At 49.1% G+C, this 19,214-nt stretch overlaps 1 protein-coding gene across 1 annotated transcript; it reads left to right on the top strand.

Annotated features, from left to right (window-relative positions):
- Window positions 1-1,610: 1,610 nt before the first annotated feature.
- LOC138267807 (cocaine- and amphetamine-regulated transcript protein-like) lies at window positions 1,611-16,451 on the top strand. Its single transcript, XM_069217017.1, has 3 exons — window positions 1,611-2,305; window positions 8,970-9,053; window positions 15,963-16,451. The coding sequence occupies exons 1-3, from the start codon at window positions 2,174-2,176 to the stop codon at window positions 16,068-16,070; spliced, it is 324 nt and encodes a 107-aa protein (XP_069073118.1). The 5' UTR covers window positions 1,611-2,173; the 3' UTR covers window positions 16,071-16,451.
- The last annotated feature ends 2,763 nt before the right edge of the window (window positions 16,452-19,214 follow it).

Below are 19,214 nucleotides of genomic sequence, written 5' to 3' on the forward strand. Positions count from 1 at the left end.
GTATTGCGCTATGATGCAAGGGTGCGTGTATTGTGCTATGATGCAGGGGTGCGTGTATTGCGCTATGATGCAAGGGTGCGTGTATTGCGCTATGATGCAAGGGTGCATGTATTGCGCTATGATGCAGGGGTGCTTGTATTGAGCTATGATGCAAGGGTGCGTGTATTGCACTATGATGCAAGGGTGCGTGTATTGCACTATGATGTGATGCAAGGGTGCGTGTATTCACAGATAGTGATGTGTATTTTCAATACTGTAACACAGCAGCAGCTCACTAATGGTACTGCAAATCTCTGAGTCGACCTCCCATTTCTCATATGTGAGGTCCTGTTTAGATCGAACAGAAGCTTTTTATGGATGTTACATGAAACATAAACACACGTTTTGCTGCAAAATATCTGTAATAGACTCTCAGACTTCACCCAGATTAAAAATGAATTAAAAGAAAACAGTATTTAAAACAATCTATTTAAGAATTATTCAAGGTCATTAGGGCAATATTCTCTTCAGAACAGAGTCAGTGCTATCAGGCCCCCCATCAAAGGCCGGGGCCCTCGGCCAGAGCCCACTTTGCTGATGACTTAAAACAAAATGTCTCTGGCAAGTGGGGAGGTTTCTCCTGGCACATCAGGGACACATCTGTCCGACACCTCCTGCATGGCAGTCCTGAGCAGGATAGATTTGTTGAAGAGGGGCGTGGCTTCCGCCCCCTCACCTGGCGGCCCTCAGGTGCATGGACTGCCGGGTCAGGTGTCGGGGGACAACCATTGGAAACATGGCACTTCCCAGTTTGTTAACGAGTGTGTGTGGGCGCGGATTAAACCCCGTGCAGGTCCATAGGAAGTCAAAATTTCGCCCCCCAACAAATGACCTCATAATATGTTTTTAATTTTACTAACCAACAATTTTAATAAACCGAATTTATTACACAAAACTAAACATTACACGTACATAGTTTGCACCATTTTTTTTTTATTTTTACAAACTGATAGATGACAGAAAATGACCTTTTAAGAGACAAGCTGGTATGTGAATCTGATGTCTATGGTTTATGTACTTTAAGTTGGGAATGGATACATTACATGAATAGAGTATTTTCTTAATAGAATAAAGTTTTAATTTCTTTGAGTTGATTCATTGTTTTTATCTTTTGCAAACAATGTAAGAAAGCTTGATTTTAATTTTCTTTCAAGATCAAATCAATATTATTTTGATCCGTTGTCGCGGGGACCCTAACAGGAGTGGGGCCCATAGGCCGGGCCTACTTTGCCTATTTGGTAATCCGGCGATGTCTCCTCCTTTCAGTCTCTCTGCCGCTCTCCTTCCTGCTGCACAGCGCTTTGATGCTACCTCTTGGGGGCACATAGCGCTGCGGAAATGAGCAACATAACTTCGCATCAAGCCTTGCTGTGCTCGTCTGCTGCCGCCACTCTCACGGGCCCTGGACCTCTCCCTCTGCGCCTCGTCGGGTAGATGCCCGGTTCTAGCAGCTATACTTGAAATCCGTTCACAGACCTCTTGGCGCTGCTCGGCGACCCCCAGTAGTGAAACGGATCCCATGTGCCTGCCTTTCATCCAGCGCCAAGCACTTGAACCCACCGTCGGGGCGATGGCGCACGGATGCAGATGCCAGGTGTGAGCTTGTTAGGAGCTACACACGCAGCCACTGACGGGATGATAACATGCGGACGTACATACTGGCCAGACCTGCCGCCTGGAATGCATTGATTACCCTGATGAATAAACAGAGCGCTTCGAAGCCGCGAAGCCCTTGCGCGCATTGCTCTCCGCGTGGGGTCAGCTCACCTCATCTCCGGATGCTCTCTTTGGGCCATGTACCAATGTTTGAAGTGTTAATGGAAATATTACCTGCCTGGGTGGTCACAGCTGCGCCCCCCCCCGATGCAGGGGTCGGTGCGTCAGGGATGCTCCACCTAGGGGGCGTAGAGCAGTGATAAAGGAAGGGGCCCCCTCGGCTGAAACCATTTGAAGTGCAGCCTCCTGGACACAGCGCCCACCTCCAGCAAAGCGTCTACCTGCCAGGACAGCGCCTATCTGAAAGGGGCAGCACCCGCCTTCCAGCACAGCGCCCACCTGGGAGGACGCAGCGCCTACCTGCCAGGACACAGCGCCCACCTGCCAGCACAGCGCCTACCTACGGGGGCACAGCGCCATGGCCAGCTCCAGGCTGCCCCTCCTCTGCCTCGCCGGCTCCCTGCTCCTGCTGCTGGCCTGCAGCGAGGAGTCGGTGGAGCTCCGGTCCGCCGAGAGTAGCGCCAACAAGAGCCAGGAGGAGAAGGAGCTAGTGAGCGCTGCCACCCCGTTCCCTCGTCCCTCCCTCTGCCCTCCGGCCCGTCCTTGTTTTCCAGCTGACACGTTTGTGTTTGTGTTTTTCTTCTCCCTTTCGCAGCCATCTGATTGTATTTTGTGTTTCCCGCCTCGGTGTCTCACTCTTCTTCTTTCTTTCTCTTTTGCCCTCCTTTCTCAGCTCTCTCTTCTCCCCTCTCTCTCGCCTTGTTCTCTCTGTCACTTCTCTGTGCCCTTGCTGGGGTAACACAGCATCTCGGGGTCTCCCTGCGGAGTCTGACCTGACCCCAAGACTCCCATGGCTCCCATGTGTCCATAGACTTTACACTGGACGGGGACCCCCTGAAGAGGGCCCCCTGGATCCGCGGGGGCCCCCATGACACCCCCGTGTCTCCTGCCCTCACCCCTGCTGGTGCTTCTCTTGGCTGGCACCTCCATTTACACCAGAAGCGCAGATCTCCGCCTCTTAAACCTTTAAGGGGCATCCTTGGTAAATCAGCGCATGTCCCACGACGTCACCCCTATGTCATGTTATGTTATATGCCATGTGTTCTGTTATGTAATACGTTATATGTTGTCTTCTGTTATGCTATGCTATGTTATATGTTGTATTATGTTATATGCTGTGCTATGTTGTGTTATGCTATTTTATATGTTGTGTTGTATGTTTTATATGTTTGTATGTTGTGTTCTGTTATGTTATATGTTATGCTATGTTATATGTTGTATTATGTTATTTTATGGTATGTGTTGTGTTGTAATATGTTATATGTTCTGTTATGCTTTGTTACGTTAGGCCTGTGCTGTGTTATGTTAATGCATTGTTATGCTATATTCTGCTCTGCTCTCCTCTGTTGTGCTGTGTCATGCTATGCTATAGTCTGTTGTGCTGTGTTATGTTATGTTATGTCGTGTTATGCTATGCTATGCTCTGTTGTGCTTCGTCATGTTATGCTCTGTTGTGCTGTCATGTTATGCTATGCTATGTTGTGCTGTGCCATATTATGCTATGCTCTGCTGTGCTGTGTCATGCTATGCTCTGTTGTGCTGTGTTATGTTATGTCATGATATGCTATGCTTTGTTGTGCTGTGTCATGTTATGCTATGCTCTGTTGTGTAATGTTATGCTCTGTTGTGCTCTCATGTTATGTTATGCTATGTTGTGCTATGCTCTGTTGTTCAGTGTCATGCTATGTTATTCTCTGTTGTGCTATGTTCCGTCACATTATGCTATGCTCTGTTGTGCTGCCATGTTATGCTATGTTGTGCAGTGTCATGTTATGCTATGCTATGTTGTGCAGTGTCATGTTATGCTGTGCTCTGTTATGCTGTGTTATGTTATGCTTTGTTACGTTAGGCCTGTGCTGTGTTCTGTTAATGCATTGTTATGCTATATTATGTTACATCATGTTATGTTAGGCTCTGTTGTGCTATGTGATGTTGTGCTATGCTATGTTGTGCAGTGTCATGTTATGCTATACTATGTTGTGCTGTGTCATGTTATGTTATGCTATCCTCTGTTGTGCTGTGTCATGCTATGCTGTGCTCTGTTGTGCTTTGTCATGCTGTGCTCTGTTGTGCTGTGTTATGCTATGCTATGTTGTGCTGTCATGCTATGCTGTGCTCTGTTGTGCTGTGTCATGCTATACTATGTTGTGTTGTGTCATATTATCCTCTGTTGTGCTGTGTTATGCTATGCTATGTTGTGCTGTGTCATGATATGTTATGCTATCCTCTGTTTTGCTGTGTCATGCTATGCTGTGCTCTGTTGTGCTGTGTCATGCTATACTGTGTTGTGCTGTGTCATGTTAAGTTATGCTATCCTCTGTTGTGCTGTGTCATGTTATGCTATGCTCTGTTATCCTGTGTTATGCTATGCTATGCTCTGTTATCCTGTGTCATGCTATGCTATGCTACGTGTATTTGTATAGCACACACCTCTCCCAGGAGGATATCCCGGGGCCCCACTCTGGGGGTCCCCCACCTAGTCTAGAGTGCAGTGGCCCCACAGAAGAGCCTCCGCCCCGTCCACCCTTGGGAAGCCCTAGCAGGGGTCCGTCCACCCCAGGAGTTGGGGGGACCCGCTGCTGCTGGGTTTCCTTGTTCACCCCCACAATGCAAGGCGTAGGGTTATCCAAGGGGGAAAAAGCTTAGATGTCCCAGCCCAAGTGGGGGACCCCCGCGTGCCAGGGACATTTCAGTGTTCGTTGTTTAGCAGTGCTGAGCCCCCCGTGGCAGGGTGGACCGCTCCATGTGGCTCTCAGGTGACAACCTGCTCTACGGTGCTGAGTTTGTCAACAGATGAAGTGCCGAGGACGCACAGGACCCTGGGACGGCCCGTCCGGCTGCAGCCCCCGTTGTCCCTCCTGGCGCTGCCTGGGGCCACCAGGGCCACTACTACCCTCCGGGGCCCCTGCAGCCGGGACCGTTTGACGATCTGTGAGAGCGGCCTGGACGGACTGGCATTATTATTGTGTAGTGAATTATTTAAAAGTAGACAGACAGCGCCACCATGTGGTGGACGTTCATAACTCTGCGCTTGTGTTAACAAATAAGTGCTGGAACCGAGCACAGGCAAGCACCGGCACAAATTAAGCACTGCGGCTACAGCAGCGGGGATATGTGAACCTGGTGGGTGGTTCAGCACCAGAGCCAGTGCCATGCCTCTGCCAGCCCAGCGGTCTGCCCGGCAATCCTCCTGCCGGGAAACGGAGCCCAGAGGTGGCTCATGCTCTGCCCCCCCGGGCTGCTCTTCCTTGGATGGACTCTGCGCTCTCACCGCTTCTTCTCTCCGTGGCCTTCCTTCCGCCATGTCCATCTCTCACGGACACCCTCGCTGCCAACCTGTGCCCTCCGCCCTCACCCCGTGCGGCAGTGCTTCCTGCAGGGAGCAGGCCCTCTAGGCGCAGAATAACGCCGCGCCCGGGCCCCTCCGCGGGCGCCAACTCACCCTCGACCCTCCTCGCCCCTTCACCGCGCCTTCCACCTCTCTGCACCACCTCCTCCTTCCCACCGCACCCTCTACCCTCTGTATTTCCTACCTTCCATTCCTTCCTTTCTCTTTCTTCCTTTCTCTATTTCTTTCTCTTCCTTCCTTTCTCTCCCTCTCTCTCTCTTTCTTTCTCTTCCTTTCTCTTTCTTCCTCTCTCTCTCTTTCTTTCTCTTACATCCTTTCTCTCTATCTCTCTCTCTCTCGCTCTCTTTCTTTCTCTTCCTTCCTTTCTCTCTATCTCTCTTGCTCTCTTTCTTTCTCTTCCTTTCTCTTCCTTAATTTCTCTCTCTCTCTCTCGCTCTTTCTTTCTCTTCCTTTCTCTTCCTTCTTTTCTCTCTTTCTCTCGCTCTCTTCCATTCTCTTCCTTCCTTTCTCTCTCTCTCTTCCATTCTCTTCCTTCCTTTCTCTCTCTCTCTCTCTCTCTCTTCCATTCTCTTCCTTCCTTCCTTTCTCTCTCTCTCTCTCTCTCTTCCTTTCTCTTTCTTCCTTGCTCTTTTTTTCTCTTCCTTCCTTTCTCTCTCTTTCTTTCTCTTTCTTCCTTTCTCTCTCTTTCTTTCTTTCTTTACTTTTATTGCATTGTTTTTCGTTCTTTCTTGTGCTTTCGTGTCTCTTTAGTTTTCTATCTTCCTTTCTAACCCTGTCTCAGTATTTCTTTCTTCCACTCACTCCACCTATATCTGTATTTCTTTTCCTCTGCTTCTGCTTCTTTCTCCTCGTTCTCTTTTTTCTCCCCTCTCTCCTTTTCCCCTCTTTCTTCTCGTTCTCATGTTTTCCTTCCTCTCAATGTCTGTTCCGCTTTCGCTTTGTAACTTTCTTTGTCCTTCTTGTATTCCTGCTCCTTCCTCTCTGTCTCAGGCTCATTCCCCACTCCCACTTCTTCCTGACCACTGAATCTGTCTCTTCTCTCTCTTTCAGTAGCTAAATCTTCCTCTCTCAGCCTGTCTCCCTCCCAGCGGACGTCCTCCGGCGCATCCACTCTTCACGGTGTTCCCACCTTCCCTATGTTTCCATGTCTGTCTCCCCCGCTCTCCGTATTCCGGACCGTCACTCTCTTTTCTTCACCTTCATCTGTACCTCTGGATTTCTTCCTACCACTCTCTTCCTTCTCTATCTTCGTGTTTCTCTTTCCCTCCCCGCATCTTTCTTCACATTTCTCTGCATCTCACTCTTTTTCATCTCACTCTCTCCAGCTCTCCTCCCTCTCTTTTTACTTCTCTGTCTCTATCTTAGCCTCGTCTGTCGATCAGTGTTTGTAAAGCGCGGCTCCTCACCCTTGAGGGTCTCAAGGTGCTGGGGGGGGCACGTCCTGAGGTTCTTCCTGAAGACGGTGGGTTATGGGCTTTGTCTGGGGTGCAGGGGGGTTGTTCCCAGCCTTGTCAGTAGATCAGTGTTTGTAAAGCACGTCCTCTCACCCGTGAGGGTCTCAAGGTGCTGGGGGGGGGGCACGTCCTGAGGTTCTTCCTGAAGACAGTGAGTGATGGGCTTTGTCTGGGGTGCAGGGGGGGTTGTTCCCAGCCTTGTCAATAGATCAGTGTTTGTAAAGCACGTCCCCTTACCCGTGAGGGTCTCAAGGCGCTGGGGGGGGGGGGGCACGTCCTGAGGTTCTTCCTGAAGATGGTGAGCGATGGGCTTTGTCTGGGGTGCAGGGGGGTTGTTCCCAGCCTTGTCAATCGATCAGTGTTTGTAAAGCGCAGCCCCTCACCCGTGAGGGTCTCAAGGTGCTGGGGGGGGGGGGGCACGTCCTGAGGTTCTTCCTGAAGACGGTGAGCCATGGGCTTTGTTTGAGGTGCAGGGGGGGTTGTTACCAGCCTTGTCTTTCCATCTCTCACCTCCTCTCACACAACAGGCTTTTCTCGCCCTCTCTTTGTCCTCCTTTATTTCTCTCTCTCCATCTGTGCCCCTCCAGTGATCTTTCTTACAGGCGCTCCTCTTCTCCGCCGCTGTCCATTCTGCTTTCAGAATAATTTCATATTTCAGCGGTTGACACAAAAACTTCCTAAAATCTACAATATGATAATAATAAATACATGCACAAGCTGCTGGCTATGAGTTTTACAAGACATGTTAATAAGATAAACATGGATTTGTGTTTTTTGAACTGCATCTTTTTCCTCCCAATGCTGCAGGAAACATATTATTGCACCCTAAAGGCGACTACGTGTTCCAGAGATTATTTCTCTCAGTCGTAACATATTTCATTATAGTATTTTGCAGGCAGCGTTTAAGTCAAGTGGTCTGATTTTAGGAATACTATTTGCTTTTCTTGGTCAATGATCTTTATTAAAATGTAGTTATAAAAATTGAAGAAATACTTTTCTGTACTCAGTTATTGCCAAGTCCAGCTTTTAATTTTAGGAAGGGCTTTGCATCTTTTAAATGATATACAAACTGCTGCCGAGTGTCTATGATCTGTGCCTGAGGGTAGAACCAGAGCAGATGGAGCCCTGGTGAAGGCCCATGTTCGAGGAATGTCAACGCAAGTGATCGAAACATTATCACCAGTTCCTTAGGTATCAGTTACCTTCAGTAGAAAATACCTCTGGGGAGAAGGGTATGTCAGTTGCCCTGTGCCCCCCAAACAAATACTCTTTTATCTTGGGTTCAGTTTAGAGATTTCACCTATATAGAGTTTTACGTCACTTGCCCTCACTATATTTATGACATAAATTGTTGGAAAAATGAAATTCAGTTTTTTTTTTGTCCCTTGTTTTATGACTTTCAAAGAGAATGTTTGAAAACAATTTTAGAGACTATGTGGTGAGATCTTGGAAAGAAGCAATTGAGCTGTTTTGTGTGAAGACACATCTGTTATAAAACTTCAGTTTTATGAGACAAATCGTTTAATGAGGCGGGGGGCGGGGGAGGGGTGATGAAACGGGTTCTGTGCATTAATTAACTGTGCCACAAGATAGAGAACGAGTATATGGCCCGAGAGGTGATACTGGCAGGGTCATATGCAAACCCTCGCTTTCTACAGAGCTTACTGGCGACGTGCCTCGAAGCACTATAGCTCCTCCAACATAAACCATCACCTGGGCCTACCTCACAGGTCCTCGAATAGCTGACTTCACTGCTGATCTCTGCAGCAGGTGCCTGAACCGAGTGACCTCCCTTGCTTGCTCGTGAACAGCAGCCTTCCTGGACACGCTGTAAGATTAGAAAATGTGCGTGTGTTACACTTATTACCACAATTTGTGACACACAAGAGCCGTTACCACTATCCAATATAAAGATACTCGATTCACCGAGCTTGGAAAGATGAGAGACTGAATCAGCCCTGGTGGGATTCCGATTCACCCATCCATCCATTCGCTCACCCTTCTACTCACACACCAGTTGATCGCCACATTATCTATCCATGAATGCATCCATTCACCTGTTCAGCTACAATATCCAGTTAACTACCTACTGAAATACTCAATCACCCATTCAATCGCATCCCCTTTAAGCTACTCATCTAATATCTCCCACAATCACCTGCGAGTTCATCCACCCATCCATGCACCCACCGGCCCATTCCTCCATGTATCCATCCACCTATTCATCCGGAATGACTGACAGTCTTCCCTCCGTTCTTCATACATCATTCCTTCATGCCTAAGATCTCCTGTGCATTCATTCACTCATGCTTCCATCCAGCGCCTCGCTCAATGATGCATTTCCCTTACAGATCGAGGCGCTGCAGGAGGTGCTGGAGAAGCTGAAGAGCAAGCGAGTCCCGTCCTTGGACAAGAAGCTCGGCTGGGTCCCCTCGGTGAGTGGGGGTGGGCGAGGGTGGGTCCAGGGTGGGCAAGAATGGGTCTCCTCGGTGAGTGGGGGTCCGGGTTGGGCGAGGGTGGGTCCAGGGTGGGCAAGGGTGGGTCTCCTCGGTGGGCGAGGGTTCGGGTTGGAGGAGGGTTGGTCCATGGTGGGCAAGGGTGGGTCTCCTCGGTGGGCGAAGGTTCGGGGTGGGCAAGGGTGGGTTCCCTTGGTCGTTGGGGGTCCGAAATGGGCGAGGGTGGGTCTCCTCGGTGGCTGGGGGTTCGGGGTGGGCGAGGGTGCGTCTCCTCAGTGGGTGGGGGTTCGGGGTGGGCGAGGGTGGGTCTCCTCGGTGGGTGGATTCGGGGTGCGCGAGGGTGGGTCTCCTCGGTGGCTGGAGGTTCGGGGTGGGCGAGGGTGGGTCTCCTCGGTAGCTGGGGGTTCGGGGTGCGCGAGGGTGGGTGTCCTCGGTGGCTGGGGGTTCGGGGTGGGCGAGGGTGGGTCTCCTCGGTGGCTGGGGGTTCGGGGTGCGCGAGGGTGCGTCTCCTCAGTGGGTGGGGGTTCGGGGTGGGCGAGGGTGGGTCTCCTCGGTGGCTGGAGGTTCGGGGTGGGCGAGGGTGGGTCTCCTCGGTGGCTGGGGGTTCGGGGTGCGCGAGGGTGGGTGTCCTCGGTGGCTGGGGGTTCGGGGTGGGCGAGGGTGGGTCTCCTCGGTGGCTGGGGGTTCGGGGTGCGCGAGGGTGGGTCTCCTCGGTGGCTGGGGGTTCGGGGTGGGCGAGGGTGGGTTTCCTTGGTGGGTGGGGGTTCGGGGTGGGCGAGGGTGGGTCTCCTCGGTAGCTGGGGGTTCGGGGTGGGCGAGGGTGGGTCTCCTCGGTGGCTGGGGGTTCGGGGTGGGCGAGGGTGGGTCTCCTCAGTGGGTGGGGGGTTCGGGGTGCGCGAGGGTGGGTCTCCTCGGTGGCTGGGGGTTCGGGGTGGGCGAGGGTGGGTTTCCTTGGTGGGTGGGGGTTCGGGGTGGGCGAGGGTGGGTCTCCTCTGTGGCTGGGGGTTCGGGGTGGGCGAGGGTGCGTCTCCTCAGTGGGTGGGGGTTCGGGGTGGGCAAGGGTGGGTTTCCTTGGTGGCTGGGGGTCCGAAGTGGGCGAGGGTGGGTCTCCTCGGTGGCTGGGGGTCCGAAGTGGGCGAGGGTGGGTCTCCTCGGTGGCTGGGGGTTCGGGGTGGGCGAGGGTGGGTCTCCTCAGTGGGTGGGGGGTTCGGGGTGCGCGAGGGTGGGTCTCCTCGGTGGCTGGGGGTTCGGGGTGGGCGAGGGTGGGTTTCCTTGGTGGGTGGGGGTTCGGGGTGGGCGAGGGTGGGTCTCCTCTGTGGCTGGGGGTTCGGGGTGGGCGAGGGTGCGTCTCCTCAGTGGGTGGGGGTTCGGGGTGGGCAAGGGTGGGTCTCCTCGGTGGCTGGGGGTCCGAAGTGGGCGAGGGTGGGTCTCCTCGGTGGCTGGGGGTTCGGGGTGGGCGAGGGTGGGTCTCCTCGGTGGCTGGGGGTTCGGGGTGGGCGAGGGTGGGTCTCCTCGGTGGCTGGGGGTTCGGGGTGGGCGAGGGTGGGTCTCCTCGGTGGCTGGGGGTTCGGGGTGGGCGAGGGTGCGTCTCCTCAGTGGGTGGGGGTTCGGGGTGGGCGAGGGTGGGTTTCCTCGGTGGGTGGGGGTCCGAAGTGGGCGAGGGTGCGTCTCCTCAGTGGGTGGGGGTTCGGGGTGGGTCCCCTCGGGGAACGGGGGCCCAGGGTGGGCAACTGCTGTCCAGATAGGGGCTAAAAACACCAAACATTTGGCAAACCTGGGCAGTGAGCGGGCTTCCAAGGCCCCAGCCGAGGCTACCTGCACAGACCCCAGGGCCACTGCTGGTAGAACCCCCCCAGGGCTTCTAAAGAGGTCACTAACTCTGACCCTTTGCAGAGCACCAGGCTTCACACAGTTAGCTCGTGTTTCTTCCTTTTACTGGTACCCAGAGGCCCACCTGTGCCCATGATGCCTCCCACCCCGGCACTGAAGGATCATTTTAAAAACGTTCTGTTGTTACTGCCGTGCAGACACTGCATAAAACTAAAGCGCCTATCCCGGTGGCTTCAGGTAGCTATAGCAGCGCGTCCTTACCCGGAGCAGATTGCAGTGCCAGGGATTACCACAGAAGAGGGGTGGGTGTACAGCTGCCCTCCAGGCGGGTGAAATGTTTTCCAGAAAGTTCCATTCAGGCGAGGTGCTTGACTTCCGGAAACAGCCAGAGGGAGCTTTCTGTACTTCCGGATGGACCATTGCCTAGGACCCAGGAGTGCGAGGGCATCTGTCAAAGGCCAAGTCCAGCTGTCACCATCAAGAGGGAGCAGTTTATCCCGCCAGGATTGGGGTGGCATCGTCTTGGACATGTACCAGCCCATGCCAGCCTTCTTGTGAAACAATCAGGTGATGCCAGGTGAGCCCACCCATGGTTCATGTGAGACCCCCGCACAGTGGGCATCAGTTCTATTCACCCCTCTAGTTCCCTTCTCAATAAAACCCCTCTGCTGGGAGGAGAGCCTAGCTGTACAGCAGATGATTCCGTCCTCTTCTAAGATGCCCCTCATTGGGTAGAAAGCGCTATATAAATGCTGCAATTCAGTACAATTCATGCTTTACTCACTGGTGCTAACAGCTCCCATCACAGGGGTAGCAAGCGCTATATAAGTGTTGCAATACAATACATACTTTACTCACCAGTGCTAACAGCTCCCGTCACAGGGGCAGCAAGCGCTATATAAATGATGCAGTACAGTACAATACATACTTTACTTACCAGTGCGAACAGCTCCCCTCATCGGGGCAGCAACCGCTACATAAATGCTCCAATACAGTACAATTCATGCTTTACTCACTAGTGTTAACAGCTCCCCCCATAGGGGTAGCAAGCGCTATATGTGCTGCAATACAATACATATTTTACTCACCAGTATTAACAGCTCCCCTCATATGGGCAGCAAGCGCTATATAAATGCTGCAGTACAATACAATACATACTTTATTCACTAGTGCTAACAGCTCCCCTCGTAGGGGTAGGAAGCACTATGTAAATGCTTCAATACAATACATAGTTTACTCACCAGTGCTAAACGCTCCCGTCACAGGGGCAGCAAGCGCTATATAAATGCTGCTGTACAATACATACTTTACTCACTAGTGCTAACAGCTCCCCTCATAGGGGTAGCAAGCACTATATTAATGCTGCAATACAATGTATACTTTACTCACTGGTGGTAACAGCTTACCTTATAGGGGCAGCAAGCGCTATATATATGCTGCAATACAAAACATACTTTACTGACTGGTGCTAAAAGTTCACCTTATAGTGGCAGTAAGCACTATTTAAAAGCTGCAATACAGTGTAATACAATACATACTTTACTTTCTAGTGCTAACAGCTCCCCTCATCCGGTAGTAAGTGCTATTTAAATGATGCAATACAATACATATGTTACTCACCTCACCCTCCGACCTGCACCCTCACTGGTAGACTTCAGCTAGAGACACAAAACCTGGCTCTCCGACAGAGACATGGCACCCCAGCGCCCAGATACCCCCAGGGGTGGGTGATGCTCTCTACAATTGACTGATTTATTGACTCATCAGTGCTAACAGCTCCCCTCTTAGGGGCAGAAAGCGCTATATAAATGCTGCAATACAATACATATTTTTACTCACTAGTGCAAAACAGATCTGCTCATTGGGGTAGTACACACTATATGAATGCTGCAGTACAATACATACTTTACTCACTAATGCTAACAGCTTCCCTTATAGGGTAGCACGCGCAATATAAATACTGCAGTCCATTAATCTTAGAGTGACTTCACCTCTGTCGCTTATGCGTGCACTTCAGCATAAGCCAGGTTCCTGTTGCACCACAGCCCTCTTTTCAGGGGGTGCAGACGGCAGTACTGACCCCCTCACCAACCAACAGACACATGAGATTGTGGAGGTGACTCACAGGTTAACCCAGTAGAGAACAATTCACAGCACCTAAGCAATGGTGCAAACTTCACATTAAATCAACTTTACTCCAGGGGAGTTAGCATTAAGGCAGAGAAAGCATCAGGAATATGAGAACCCCATATGTTGGTTGTTGGGGTATCAAACATGTACCTTTGCCTGTTTTAAGGCCAGTCACAGGCTATAGTACTGAGTGTCATTCATTATATGTGATGTTATCGTCTGTGGCTAGTCGGAGGATCTGGTGTGGCTCTGGCCCTCTTGGACCTGCGCTGGACACCGCTGGCAATGATCAGATACCAATCGCCCTCCACCTCACTCCTTTCCCCAACTTTCGTGAGTTGAGCTGCAGCCTCCTGGCCACCAGCAGTGTGTGCCTTCAGGCTCCTGCATACATGGACCTTCTTTTCTGTGGCCTTTGCTGTTAACAGCAATTCATATATGTTCCTGATTCCTACCCCATGTCCAGGTGAGTGAGGTACCTTTACCCAATTATATGGTACAAATATGTAAATGGGCAGTCTTTAGGTCTCACCTACTAGACAGCATTAATGCTGTCTATTGCGAAACATAGTGTAGGGTTACCAAAAAACTACAGGGGCTTGGAGCCCACCTACTGCTTACCATTGGTTGGCTTTCCTGTCACACTCATTTGTGTACTACTTAGTCATGTCCCAGCTTGTCAGTCTTGTGTTTGTCCCTCCCATGGAGTACTGCCTCTTTACCGTCTCTTTTGATTGGCTTGCTTCTATGGTTCTACTGATTGCTTTTTAAGCATTACTTTTTTCTTTTGGTTCAAGCACTTCATGAAGGTGCATGCGTTTTGCAGCTGCCTTCCTAGTGCACTTGTCTCTCCCTGCTGTCCTTGTTGCTCTCTGTTGTACATGTGCTTCTCCAAAACTCCCCTTTATGTTGTGCTCGCTGGCTTGTACTCCTCCCCTTGCCTGCGTGTCAGTGTGCTCCTCCCCCACCTACTCCACATTACTCTGTCACACCAGTGACTTCTTCTCCACACCCCTACCCTTTGCCTACCTGTGCCCTTCTCTCACATCCATAGCTTCCACTCCCCCAATGCTTGCTCCCCTGTGTGCTTCTCCCCCATCTTCTTCACGTTGCCGTTTTATCCATTTCTCCTTCCCCACCCTCACACTCTATGTTGTAACATTCCCCATGTTGTTCCACCCTCCTGTGTTGGTTTCTTACTACCTGCATTCCCACTTGTATACTTTTTTCTTTTTAATTACTGATCCAACACAGATTAGTAACTAAAAAGAAAACAGACATTTGCAATGCAATGTGTCTTGAATTTGCTTGAGTTAGAGCTGCTGGCATTGTAAATGCATAACCGGACTTTTCATGCCATATAAATTGTTCAAGCCTGCCGCATATTTTAGTCTCCTCTGCCACAAAATCCCAGAGGCCCTGCATATATAGTGACAGCACTTTTATTTACCTTCTTCCCCTATCTGCAACAAAAAATGAAAATATTGCCATTATTTATTTTATTGTTTTTTATTATTATTTTGGGGCCCCCCAATGTGGTGTGGGGACCCAGATATGACCTAGGCAGAAAGAGCACAGTGAGTTATGGGCAAAAATGTTTTGTAAAATAAATAGCCCGCAAGGCATTATGAGGCAAGTTTCCAAGTGCAGTGAATATTGTAGTGTCTTGACTGTAATACTCAGAATAGCCCCTTGAAGACACCTTAATAGAATTAGCATTTGTAAGAAACATGATCATGTAACCATACAGTCAGCTCCTAGAGAGCATAACAACACGAAAACAGAATAGCAGAAAGTAATGCAGTGGATTCATAAATATAGCCCCTAGAGGAAGTAGTGTCTTGCAATACTATTACAAAGAAGGCCCTTAAAATACAAACTACTCCCAGCTGTAAAACAAAAGTTCCAGCCATGCGAGAGCTTACAAAGACACTGCATGGTGTGAGAGGTTACTATTGTGGTGTCCCTCCCAACCTAGTGTGGACGCCCAGAGATGACCTAGACAGAAAGAGTGTGTTGTGCTGAACGGTTTGATGGTGGCCCTGTTGTTCTAGGACCCCCACAGGCTGAGTTATGGGCAAAAATGTTTTGAAAAAGAAATGCCCAGCAAAGCATGATGGGCAAGTTTCCCCGAGTGCAGTGTATATTGTAGGATCAGCTTTTCTGCTGTGCCAGGAGAGCTGTGTTGAGGATTTCTGTATCTTTTACTGTTGTAACTGCTCCAATTTGTACATTTGTAACTGCTAAACGAGTGGTAGTCATGTAAAGCACTCCTTAGATCGAGTTTGCGCTATATGAAACTTCACTATTATGTAAAGTGCGCATCCGATCAAATTCACGCTCTATGAACCTTTTTTTAAAAAAAATCTAATAAATGTGAAGTAAATAAAAAAGAAACAGCGGCATGCCCAAACAAGGAAGAGGAAGAAACAATGTACGGCCATGGAGCGCGAAGGGGTGAGGCAAAAGAAAAAAATAGTGCGCCACACTAAGGTATCGCGCTGCTAGTGCAATAATCCATGTAACAGGGTCAGTCTCCAAGGCAGTAACAAAGCAGCCTCAAGGCGGAACAAACGTAAAGCATTTCCCTATGAAATCAAGGGAATTTTGAAAGGCAGGTCCAGGAACGATTGAAAGTGATGGGTGTGAGATGGGCGTGGTTAAAGCCCACAGAATAGATCACAACAGGTCGAAAAGAGCAGCGCATTTTCTCTGCTATACTCAACTTAAATAAGCAGCCATGCCACTTTATAAACACGCACATATGTGGCGCAGGATCCTATCGATCGATGTGGGAGCATGTCATAGGTATTTTTTTTCTTTAGTCATGCTGCTCAGCATTGGGGATATGGTAAAGGGAGGTGGTTCTGAAGTGTGCGCGGTGCCCCCTCAGCTTCATCACACCTCTCTTGTCACCCCTTTCTGCAGTGTGATGCTGGGGAGCAGTGTGCTGTGCGGAAGGGGTCGCGGATCGGGAAGCTGTGCAACTGCCCCCGGGGTACGACTTGCAATTTCTACATCCTCAAGTGCTTATGAAGTTCGGTTGAAGGAAAGAAAGCAAGAGGAGGTGAGAGGGCTCCAGGAACGGAGAAGACGCTGCTTCATTGGACGGGGAGAGAGCGCGGCTTAGCATGAACTATGACCTCCTCATTTGATGATCACGACCTTCCCTTCACCCTGAGCAGGAGGCAAAATCAAACTTTTCTTCTGGGGATGTTTCTTCGTCAAAAGACCAAACCCCTTTTCTCAGTTTCTCTTCTGCATTTGGTATTTTAATTTCACGCTTTGGGTCACGAATCAGGCCCTTTCTACGGGCTGCTTTATTTTTGTAGTGTTTCTATGTTTTAATTTTGAGTGTTTTAAAGAATATGAATCAATGGTAGTGCAGGAAATAGGTACTGCTCTCTGAAACAATTAACCAATAAAATATGTTTCTATTCAAAACCTGTGTCTCAGCCTCCATTTTGGTTTCCAAAGATGGCTTCCTCTCTGTGTTTCCCAAACATGCATGCATGAGTGAGTGTTGCACTGCCATCTTATGACAGAGAGCTATCATTGCAGCCTAAGAAGATGTCAGTATTTGTAGGCCAGGACAGAATGGGTCTGGGAGGTGAGGTATGCAGCTGAAAACATCTACTATTTCCAGTTGAGGAGTCTTGAGACTGTTCAATTAAATTTATTGTATCCTTACGGATAGAAGTGCTTGCATTGTCCAATAAAGGGTACAAGAGCCCCAAAAGTGCTAGGGTTCTACCAAATATTGCTGGTGCTTGTAGGAATTACAAGTATTATAATTGAAACAAGCATTTGCAATGCAATAGGTCTCACCTTTGCTTGAGTTAGAGCTATTGGCATTGTAAATTCATAACTGGACTTTTCTTGCACATAAATTGGTCAACCCTGCATCGCAATTTCGCCTTTTCCTGCCACATAAATCCAGTGGCCCTGCATATAACTAAAGTACTTCAATTTACCTTCTTCCTCTATCTCAAGCAAAAAATGAAAATGTGTGTAATTTAAATCTGAATACCACTTTCACCACCGCACCATCAGAGCTGCTCGCTGGCTAACTGGGTAGTGGCTGCACTTATCACAAAATCCATCATTTTGTGAAATATTTAAAAAAAGTTTATCAAAATTGTTTATATCTCGAATTGATTACAAATTACTAAAACTGCTGCCGCACTCGTTGCAGCAGCACAGTGGGACATGTCGGTGTGGGCACATAAATGTTCACGTTCACACCCACAGGCACACACAAACATGCACATAGGTCATCTCATATACAATGCACACAGATGAGCACAACAGAGTCAGAAACTTGTATTGCTGTCAGGAATAACTCCAAAATGGACAGGGGCTTCTATGCTCTGTGAGGACAGGAGGACTTGGAAAGTGGGAGGTGTTGACTATCTTGGCCAACATAAATGGAACATATAGGGCAAGCCCAACCTCCTTAGAGAGAGATGAGGATGTCCTCTGTCACAAAACGTTTTTTTTAAAAATGTGACCGAATGGTGCACTTTACAGCTAAACTTTCAAATAAACATTGTTTAAAAAACATAGGCCTTGAAAACAGTTTTCAGAGAACTCTTGAACTATTCCAATACTGTGGTATTGTGCCAAGAAAGCCCACCCATGTACATAAGGTTTGTGGGTAATTCCTTCCAAATGCAAGAGCTCCTCCAAGAGCTGATTTATGGCACAAGCTGTGAGCTCCTTGTATTTCCTAAAAACAGCAGAGCTTTTTGCAGAGGCCTGTGTCAACAGAAAAACACTTAGTTAAATATAATGAAATATTGTGCAGCCTTGAATTCACTGGAAACAAACACACAGCTGCATTTCCTCTCCTCCGTCTTCGCCCAGCACATGCAATGAGAAGGCTGTTTTTCAGTGAAATATAATGCAGGCCTCTCTCATAACTGTGATTGGCTGTTGCCAGCCAATCAGTGTGAAGGTGTTTCACAAAACTGGAAATGTGTTGGTATGACTGAGGAATGAGGAGTAGGGTTGAGGGATGAGGAGTAGGGATGAGGTATGAGAAGTAGGAATGATGGAAGATGGATGAGAAGTATGAATGAGAAGCAGGGATGAGAAGTAAGAATGATGGAAGAGAAGTAGGGATGATGGGAGAGAAGTAGGGACGAGAAGCAGGGATGATGGAAAAAAAGTATGGATGATGTATTATGGATGAGAAGCAGGGATGATGGATGGGAAGTAAGGGAGATGGATGAGAAGTAGGGATGATGTATGATGGATGAAAAGTAGGGCTGATGAACAAGAGAAGTAGGGATGATGGATGAATAGTAGGGATGAGACAGAAGTATGAGAAGTAAGAAAGACAGATGAGATGTGGGGGTGATGTATAATAAATGAGAAGTACGGATGATATATGATGGAAGAGAAGTAAGGATGATGGATGAGAAGTAGGGATGATGTATGATGGATGAGAATTAGGGATGATGTATGATGATGAGAAGCAGGGATGATGGAAGAGAACCAGGGATGATGTATAATGAATGAGAAGTAGGGATGATGGATGAATAGTAGGGATGAGACAGAGGGATGAGAGATGAAAAGTAAGGAAGGTGGATGAGAAGTAGGGATGATGTATGATGAAAGAGAAGTAAGGATAATGGATGAGAAGCAGGGATGAGAAGTAGGGATGATGTGAGAGAAGCAGGGATGATGGATGAGAAGTAGGGATGATGTATGATAGATCAGAAGGAGGGATGAGAAGCAGAGATGAGAAGTAAGGATGATGGAAGAGAAGTAAGGATGATGGATGAGAAGTAGGGATGATGGATGAGAAGTAGGGATGATGTATGATGGAAGAGGAGTAGGACTAATTGATGAGAAGTAGGGAGTATGGCAGAGAAGTAGGGATGATGGATGAGAAGTAGGGATTATGGAAGAGGAGTAGGGACAATGGAAAATAAGCAGGGATGATGGATGATGGATGAGAAGTAGGGATGATGGATGAGAATCAGGGATAAGAAGCAGGGATGAGAAGTAGGGATGATGGGCGAGAAGTAGGGATGAGGGATGAGAAGAAGGGATGATGGATGAGAAGCAGGGATGAGGAGTAAGGAATGAGTATGTCCTAAAATCTGAGTCACAACACGCCAGCCCCTTCTTTGCAACAGCAGTGGTTACAACTACGGCAAGTACAGCCACCAC

The sequence above is a fragment of the Pleurodeles waltl genome, chromosome 12, assembly GCF_031143425.1.
Source record: "Pleurodeles waltl isolate 20211129_DDA chromosome 12, aPleWal1.hap1.20221129, whole genome shotgun sequence".
In the NCBI taxonomy this organism is placed as follows: domain Eukaryota; kingdom Metazoa; phylum Chordata; class Amphibia; order Caudata; family Salamandridae; genus Pleurodeles; species Pleurodeles waltl.

Excerpts from the sequence above, each read along its gene's own strand:
- LOC138267807 (XM_069217017.1), top strand. The coding sequence starts at position 2,174 with ATGGCCAGCTCCAGGCTGCCCCTCCTCTGCCTCGCCGGCTCCCTGCTC. Across the intron at positions 2,306-8,969 it reads GCCAGGAGGAGAAGGAGCTA|ATCGAGGCGCTGCAGGAGGT; the intron begins GTGAGCGCTGCC and ends TTTCCCTTACAG. Across the intron at positions 9,054-15,962 it reads AGCTCGGCTGGGTCCCCTCG|TGTGATGCTGGGGAGCAGTG; the intron begins GTGAGTGGGGGT and ends CCCTTTCTGCAG.